An 8,429-nucleotide genomic window follows, 5' to 3' on the forward strand; every position below is an offset into this window, starting at 1 on the left:
TTATTAGATTAGGCTTATTATTTTTAAAGCTTTTTAAAAATTCCATTTAAAAACAATCTGGCAATGACAAACTCATTAAATGATTAAAGGAATCGCGCGCGAAATTAGAATCAGTTTCAAAAATCTTAGGTTTAGTTTTTTTTACTGCAGTTAATCGTATAAATAAAACTCCTTCGTAAAATTATAACAAGAAAATGCAGGAAATATAGATTTTGTGACTGGGTGAGTCCCATATTCTTGTGTAAACTACATATTATATTTAAGTGTAGTCTACCAAATATATTAAAATAGGACAAATTGCGATTCTTCGTATTCGTACACGTACTCAGACCATCTTTCTAAATGTCTGTGTAGGTACCTAATAAAATTAGTCTTACCAACTTCGAATAAACTGAAATTTATTTCATAGAACTAACGGTGTAATTTATTACTGCCAAATTCTCTGCGTGAACAAGGACAAATAACATTTTAATGACGATGAGGATATAAGGAATAAAACGAAAAAAAAAAAACATTATTCAAAAGATTTGTTACTGCATTAAAACAACAGATTAAACAAACGGTCGACGATCACAATGCATTGCAGACAAAACTGTTTAATTCTTAGAACAAGACTACACACTATACAGATTTGGAATGTCTTTTCTTCTTAGGAGGTTCTTTGATGATGATTTTGGAGTCGCTGAATGCTCTACGCATCGTGAGGGCTTGCTGCCTCAGGGATATGTTCGTGGAGGACTGTAGAGAGGAGAGGGGCCTGTTCAGGTAGTACCCATACGGACCCATTTCACGACGTTGCCAGGGGCTGGTTGTGATCCTGTACAAAATGAAAGAAAATAAAATTGTTGTTCTAAAATCATAGGTAACTACCATGTTTAGCATTGATTTCTTCGCTAAAATTATCACTCACGCACGCAATCAATGAACAGAACAGTTGCTGAAATCTCAGATACTTCAGTAAGTATAAATACTTCAGGTAAACGATATACAAAAAAATTACTTCATGTAAGAAAATAAACGAATGTTAATTCAATATGAAAAGCACTAATCCTGCTTTTGGGCATCAAGGACTGGCCTATCAATTGACAGAGCTTCTATTTAGCTGTAGCCTGTAGCTGTAGTTTGTAATTAAAAAAGATGGCTACAGCTAATCAAGAGGTCTCCCCAATGACCTCCAGATCAGCCGGTTGAAAGCGACTAGCATCCAGCGTGCAACGGCTCTCTGTTCTCTGTTACGTTCTGGACTTGGTAAAGAAAACTGACCATATCATGAGCGGTGGCATTTCAGGCCGTGGCCTGGTGTGTATGTATATAGCCAGTGGGGCTGCTCCACACATCCATATCATCCACTGCTGCATCATCTTGCGGCTCTCTTCGTAATCTTCGGTCATCATGGAATCTTCCTGAAACAGTACGTAGAATCATCATTATTGTGGCTGATATAACCATAACACATCCATTACTGAACATGTGTTACCCACAATGACCTTTATCAGGTCATTCATACGTTCCTCACGAGGATTTTCTCATGTCGTTGGTGCGTTTACAAACATACAATTTCACATACACATCACACCCATACCCGAAACAACAATTTTTGGATCACACAAAGATATGCTCCGTGCGGGAATCGAACCGCTAACTTACTAATTATATGAATAACTTACTTCAAAACAGTATTCTACGACTGTTTTCAGGATTCTCACAAGTATAGTCCAGAAATGTAGACTGTATATCACCATCCATATGAAAAGTAGGTGCTAAAACAAGAACAAAATATATTAGGTACCTAAGGTAATCATCATTGGTCTAAGATCTATGCGCAAACGCGTCTGTCGAATTTTAAGGCAAATAGGGTCGATTCCAATTCTTATTCTTAGTTGGAGAATAAAAAGGAAACTACGACTTGTTCTTAACACATTTCGTACCTAAATCTTACTGAAAAAATCTTAAGTAGGTATAGATACATATTACCTGTAAAATGAGTTCCCAAAGTGGCACTCTTCGGAATACGAATCGTCTGAAGAGCGCTGAGAGCAACCTCTGCGCCAGTAACGCGGACCCGGCCGCCCACAGCGCTGTCGGCACCACTGACAGATAACCCTCTCCACATTTTGCCCATTCGAACAGCTGGTTATTACAAAGAAAATTATTAGTATTTACTTATATTTTTATTACAAAAGGTAATTTTTTTGACGTTTGGCCCCTATCTCGCCTCATGGTAAGTGATGATGTGGCTTGTGATGGAGCACGTCTGTCTATAAGCGACCCATTTATTCAGGCTTTGAAGACATCCATCCACTCCCTACCGACATGGGCCGATGGCCCAGGGCGACAAAGTCTGGGGGCGCCAATAAAATGAAAAACTACTACTAACACTTGATATTGCTTCCCTCAAGTGGGCGCCACAATATTTTCGCCTTGGGTTTCAGTGGCATCCTTACGCCGGCACTGCCTACCAGTTACCTATACTATTTTTGTTCCTCGATATCCTAAGTCCCATCTTTATTGTAAGGTACTTAGTGAGGTATAGGTACTTATCGATACAGTGCTGATAGAGAATAGATGCTGATAACCATCTTAGTAAAAACTTATGCATACCGAACTAGTTTCAGTTGAGTTTGCTTTGATTTTGTATAGTTGTAGCAAAGGTAACTGCTGAAATAGGACCCACTTTGTCCACTTCGTAGATAGTAGTTGTTTGTGATCAAAATTGCCTATCATTCCATAACGAAACTTAGGATGTACCTTGTAGGGGCGATTGTAAGTAGCGACATACGTTCTCTGCTTACCTCAAGTCCTTCATTTTGCATATAACTCCATATAGAGGTTTCCCACATCACAATTTTTTGAATCTAAATTACCTATTGACAACGAAATTTATCATTTGTGTTTGAATTTATTAAACTTTCTTGTTGATTTTTAACAAAAATAGTAATTTCCTATGTCACCATGATCATTGATCGTATTGACACTTCATCAGACAGCCTTTCATTGAATTGACACGTATTGTCATAATCTAGTTTTTAATATATTTTTGTTTGGGCTAAAGTAATCATTTCTCAGGTTTCTGCATGCAATTAAGGATTACCTACAACCTTCTTTTTCTGTAACGTAATGCACCGTAGTCACCTAACAAGTCCCGACTCATTATTTCATTAACTGCCAATTTCAATAACGGATCCAAAATCTTTGGATCGATCTTCATTTTTGACAGAAACTCTATAGAACTAATGTCAAAAATCGATCGTAATCTAAAGATTTTGGATTGAGATCGGTTATTTTAGAAAATAGGAGGAAGAATAATTTAGGCCAAATATTAAGACAGACAGAAAAAGAAATGAAATGCTCCACTTAGTCAAAACAAATATTTAATAGAACCAAAATCATCTAACAAGTGATTCGAACGGAATCTTCTCTATGCTCCTCCAGGGACAGTCTTCAAGACTTGGTTTCTTTATCGGAGACAGTACTAACGACGCCGGCGTCCGGTGTATGGCACGTGCACCTCGTCGACTGCGGGCAAGTTACAAATTTTAAGAACATATTTAATGGTCCTTTTTTTTAAAGAGAGGAAAATCATCCAATGACTTCTCCCGTCTTGGGCGAGGCGAGAGGGAGTGTCAAACTCTTACTGACTAAAAACCACCCCGTTCCTACTCTTGCTTCTCGAGCCGGAGCCTCGGTAAGCCGCTAGATAGTTCACAGCTCCCGAATATATTTATAAAGAGTCCTACCCTTTCTAGCATGATGAACTGTATCGTCGACAAGTTAAGCTTATAACGTTGAGTTGGTTATGGATTTGTGGCTTTAACGTGACGTCATCTTCTACCTTGTTTAAAAATCAAATGAGATGAATAACTCTACACTTTTATAAATCCCTCGTAAAGTCATCTTGCAGAAAAGAGTAAATTATGGTTTTAATAAAAGGATGACGTCATTATCAATATTTATGTGGGTAAGGGTGAGGAGGTGTAGTCGTCACATTACTCTGTACGCTACGCGCTTTGATTGGCCGGCTCGAGTAAACCAACCAATCAGATTGCCGAACGTATTTTCGTTTCGATTACTTTTAAAGTAAAGCAAACTCATGTTGAGGGCATAGAAAATGTAAGATAACTCTTTGTTCGTGAGTCGATGCTAAGGGAAAAGGTTTAAGTTCAATACTCACTGCAACATAGTTCTTGAGTTTCTCGATAGCATCAACAGCGGTCTCGTCCGACTGGGGTACCAGCCGTACACCGAAGTCCTTCTGCGGCTTTGAAAGCGCCGCGGCAGAGTCACTCGGTTGCCTATCTCCCCAAGAGACCCGACTGCATGAGTCGCTGACGTTGACCGATGACTTTTTACAAGACGCGCTCCCACTCTAGTTAACAACGTTAAGCCTAAATATACTTTGTCTTTTACACAATCTATGTTGATCTTCTTGTATAATAATAATAATGCTATCGTGAGGCATGCTGAATGAGAGATGACAGAAAACCTCTACTAGTTTAAAGTTACAGCCAAGCAAATAGGAGTCGAAGATAAACTAAAAGCATTACGTATAGGTGGTGCAGTCAGTCATTGGGCAGGCTTCCATGTGACCTGGTGGCACGAACCCACGCAGCCGTTGATGGACGGAGCCGACGAAACTGTTGACCTTCTCTACGGTGCTGTGGAGTCCCCGTACCGCGCGACTGTGTAGTTCGGTTTGCCTGTTCCGAGAAACACACATTTTATTACATTCCTTACTAAATAGGTTTCTACAGTATCTATTTTACCATGAAGACAGACACAGATGGCTGGTGATGGTTAGTTGTAGTACAAAAATGTAGGTAATCATGAACCATACCAACCACTGTTCCAAATACGGCATGTTGAACCTCTGGCAGTAGTTCTTGCGAACGTAGTCTGCGTAGCAGAGCGACAGGAACCAGCAGACCGTCATGTGGATCTGCGGCTGCTGCTGGCGCAGGAACCTGGTCAGCGGGCCTAGCGGCATGATCTCCGCCTGCCCGCCCAGCAGACTCGCTGTCGTCATCTCCAGCAGCACACTTGGACTCTACTCAACAAGTTATTATAAGTATTGTTGCCATTTTCTAACTCACAATACACCAAAGTAGAAGAATTGCAGACGCCTAAGATTGGAGAATCCAGGTTTCCAATCTTTGTGTGTCTATAAATTATGGTCTGTCTGAAAACGGTACTAGTACTTACATCTCTTATTAGCGTATCCAGATAGTACTGGAAGAAGCGCATTGAACAGACCCACAAGTGGATCATCAGAGCCAGCATACCGAGAACCATGGTGGACTGGGAATTGGAAAATAGGATTTATTACAGTTACCATTACGTAGCAAATTTTTCTAGTGGTTCCCATAAAAGAGAACTGTTATCCCAAAAAACTCACAATCAAGGTCTTCTCCAGCCAGGAGACGTGTGTCTGGTCTCCGGCGACGAACACGGTGGACTCCAGCTCGTTGTAGAGGAAGAGGGCGGCTGCGCTGGCGAACACCGCCGTCGGGCCCACGCCCCATATCTCGCCGTTACAACTCAACCACTTCGCGACAACCTCCAAGTTCGTGTCGCATAGATTCTGTATCACAGAGTAGTAAAATTTATAATTTTATTGTAACTTTCGTGAGATATACTAAATTAATTATTATGTTATCGGCTTTCTCACGTAACTGTTTGACCAGGAACTCGACTAGTTTCAAGCCATACTAGAGGCTCATATTCATGAGCAGCTTTCCGCGACACGACGCGACGATTGTCGCACTGCTACTAAATGATGAGTAACGAGAGTAAGTCGATAACATAATAATTAATTTAGTCAATTTTGTTTTCCAATTTATGAACTTCTACAGATGCATACTTCAGTTGTCCATTTTCTAAATATAGGAACATTCACTTATCTTTTTACGTGGACTTAAAATCTAAGTGATAGTAATCCTAAAGGAATATCGCTTTACATGAAAACTATTAATATAACAAGGAAATATTAAGTGTCTACCATGTGCTTACTGATATTTGTTTCAAAAGCTGTCTTAACTGCCAATGTTGTTCGTTGCATTCTCTAGTTTTTACCGGCTTACCAGAAGACATTTTTTTCAAGATTCCCCTTAAACTTTATGTGGAGTTGTAACAAACATATTGTAAAGTTTATAAAATAGAATGATCCTTAATGATATAATCAAATATATTGTAGCAGTTGTTGCTATTTACTCACGCAATGTGAATAGAAGCTTACAGATTTGCCTGCCATGCAAGCGGCGTGAGAGTTACACTACAGGTCCCCCCTATATCTATCATTTTCACTTTGCGATTTCATTAATATATTTTTTTTATTACACTTTAGATTTTTATAATCCCATTTTTTGGTTAGATTAATATTTCATACCAATCTTGCTGTTTGACGTTTTTAAAATGACGGATGGAAATCAAGATGGTAGGTACGTTTATTAAGACCTCTTTTATATTTTGAGTACGATGAAAAGAGAATTAATGACTTTAGCATTTCTTAGCAAAGAATCCAGGTAAGTAGGGTAATACTGAAGTTATGTTTGGTTTTAAACCAATCAGAACCTTGACGTTTTCCTAACTCCTTCATTTAATGAGGGATAGTACACTCTCCTTAAACTCTTTTTTCTTTATATCTGGGGGCACGGTAGTGCCACGGACGAGCCAAGCGAAGCGCAAGCGCAAGGGCACTACCTACCTTTTCTCGAAGCGCTTCGTCGTATTTTTGAACCTTCATAACTTGAGTTTGGGTTATACCAGATAAACAAAATTTTCAGGATATAATGTCAGTGGTAGACTTAATAAACCTCTAAAGTTTCAATTGCATAGCTCTTATACTTTAGATTTTATTGATATCTAAAATACCCCGATTTCGTCACTCACTCACTCACTCACTGATGATCAACAAAATTCTTAAGGTACTTCCTGAAGTCCTAGAAAACTGAAATTTGGTATGTAAGCTAGTATTAGTACCCAAACAACAAAAAAATCCTAAAACTTGGAACTTTTACCCCCAACCCCTTAAACTAGGGGGTGAAAGTTTGTTCGAGACTTCCGCAACTTTTGACGCTAGAGGTCTGAATGCGGCCGCGGAGGGGTTTAATTGTTAGTAGTTTAGTAGGTAAAGGTTTAGATACTAGTGTTTTAATTTTCATTGATAAAAAGTATTAGGATTACGTTTGCAATTTTCTTATATATTTAGTAGTTTAGTAGGTGAAGGTTTAGTTAGGTACTAGTGTTTTAATTTTCATTGATAAAAAGTATTAGCATTACGTTTGCAATTTTCTCACAAATTTAATTAAGAAATTCAAAGATTGAATAAGTAGGTATTTGCAATTAAGTAGTATAGGTTAGTAGGTATAATATGTTTATAGTTGTTTATGTAGGTACGACTTAGTGAGAATAATTTGATACGTAGGTCATTGTTTAATTTTCATTGTTAATAGGTTTAACTTAAGTAGTTTAGGATTACGTACGGTTTGAATATTGTATAGTAGGTAGAAAATTACGATATTGATAGTTGTTAATCTAGTGTTAAAAATAATTGAAGAAATATACCCCAAAAAAAAAAGAAAAAATGAGCGACAAAAAAATACTTGTATTTGTCGCTCATTTTATCTTTCTATCATAAGCAACCTACAAAAAGAAATGAAATCCCACAAAAACATTTCATGTTAAATGTTGCCAAGACGAGACCATATAGCTCGCACTGTCAAAAAGTAATCAGATCCCGTGTAGAGCCAAGTTTCTAACCCTACATGCCCAAACCTAAATCGATAAGCCCTAATTTCACACTCAAGTTACGGGGAAATTCTACAGCCATAGCTCGTACTGCGTAGTTCGTAGCGCGTAGCAGAGTTTTTACGCTATAATCTCGTAGGCGTGCAAACCTTGGACGTAACTGGCGAGTCGGCCGCACGGACTTTTTGCTATTCGTCATATGGGCTTGAGCTTAAAAATCTATTCAATCTTCTTAACTCTTTCCGTGCGGCCGACTCGCCAGTTACGTCCAAGGTTTGCACGCCTACGAGATTATAGCGTAAAAACTCTGCTACGCGCTACGAACTACGCAGTACGAGCTATGGCTGTAGAATTTCCCCGTAACTTGAGTGTGAAATTAGGGCTTATCGATTTAGGTTTGGGCATGTAGGGTTAGAAACTTGGCTCTACACGGGATCTGATTACTTTTTGACAGTGCGAGCTATATGGTCTCGTCTTGGCAACATTTAACATGAAATGTTTTTGTGGGATTTTATTGAGGGGGAAAATCAGCAGGAAAATAGCTGCCAACTTTTGTAATTTCTGAAATGAAATAAAAATTGAGTAGTCTTTAATTTGCTTAAGCACGAGAGCCCGCGTAGCGTGAGAGCCCCGTATAATTGATACGGCAGATAACGGCACTAGTTACGCCTCTGATTTTAGTGTAG

The 8,429-nt window shown here is 38.8% G+C and overlaps 2 protein-coding genes across 5 annotated transcripts; both read right to left on the reverse strand.

Moving 5' to 3' along the window:
- Positions 1–510: 510 nt before the first annotated feature.
- On the reverse strand, positions 511–3,002 carry LOC118269249 (uncharacterized). Its single transcript, XM_035584260.2, has 5 exons — positions 2,793–3,002; positions 1,975–2,130; positions 1,668–1,760; positions 1,264–1,403; positions 511–817 (listed from the first exon to the last, which is right to left on the reverse strand). The coding sequence occupies exons 1-5, from the start codon at positions 2,838–2,840 to the stop codon at positions 622–624; spliced, it is 633 nt and encodes a 210-aa protein (XP_035440153.1). The 5' UTR covers positions 2,841–3,002; the 3' UTR covers positions 511–621.
- Positions 3,003–3,354: 352 nt separating this feature from the next.
- Positions 3,355–6,419, reverse strand: LOC118269222 (uncharacterized). Of its 4 annotated transcripts, none has more exons than XM_035584222.2 (7): positions 6,233–6,419; positions 5,393–5,578; positions 5,200–5,295; positions 4,839–5,044; positions 4,545–4,697; positions 4,172–4,366; positions 3,355–3,516 (listed from the first exon to the last, which is right to left on the reverse strand). In XM_035584222.2, exons 1-7 carry the CDS (start codon positions 6,245–6,247, stop codon positions 3,387–3,389), a joined length of 981 nt encoding a protein of 326 aa, XP_035440115.1. In that variant the 5' UTR covers positions 6,248–6,419; the 3' UTR covers positions 3,355–3,386. The 4 variants fall into 4 exon arrangements, with proteins under 4 accessions (XP_035440115.1, XP_035440113.2, XP_035440114.2 ...); XM_035584220.2 differs by lacking the exon at positions 6,233–6,419 and adding an exon at positions 6,007–6,205 and having other exon boundaries at positions 4,866–5,044; XM_035584221.2 differs by lacking the exon at positions 6,233–6,419 and adding an exon at positions 6,007–6,205 and having other exon boundaries at positions 4,172–4,364.
- Positions 6,420–8,429: the final 2,010 nt, after the last annotated feature.

This window comes from Spodoptera frugiperda, chromosome 2 (assembly GCF_023101765.2).
Source record: "Spodoptera frugiperda isolate SF20-4 chromosome 2, AGI-APGP_CSIRO_Sfru_2.0, whole genome shotgun sequence".
Lineage (NCBI taxonomy): Eukaryota > Metazoa > Arthropoda > Insecta > Lepidoptera > Noctuidae > Spodoptera > Spodoptera frugiperda.

Excerpts from the sequence above, each read along its gene's own strand:
- LOC118269249 (XM_035584260.2), bottom strand. The coding sequence starts at position 2,840 with ATGTGGGAAACCTCTATATGGAGTTATATGCAAAATGAAGGACTTGAG. Across the intron at positions 2,131-2,792 it reads TGCAAAATGAAGGACTTGAG|CTGTTCGAATGGGCAAAATG; the intron begins GTAAGCAGAGAA and ends TGTAATAACCAG. Across the intron at positions 818-1,263 it reads ATGCCACCGCTCATGATATG|GATCACAACCAGCCCCTGGC; the intron begins GTCAGTTTTCTT and ends CATTTTGTACAG.
- LOC118269222 (XM_035584220.2), bottom strand. The coding sequence starts at position 6,087 with ATGTCTTCTGGTAAGCCGGTAAAAACTAGAGAATGCAACGAACAACAT. Across the intron at positions 5,296-5,392 it reads GGCTGGAGAAGACCTTGATT|TCCACCATGGTTCTCGGTAT; the intron begins GTGAGTTTTTTG and ends TCCAATTCCCAG. Across the intron at positions 3,517-4,171 it reads AACTCAAGAACTATGTTGCA|TCGACGAGGTGCACGTGCCA; the intron begins GTGAGTATTGAA and ends ACTTGCCCGCAG.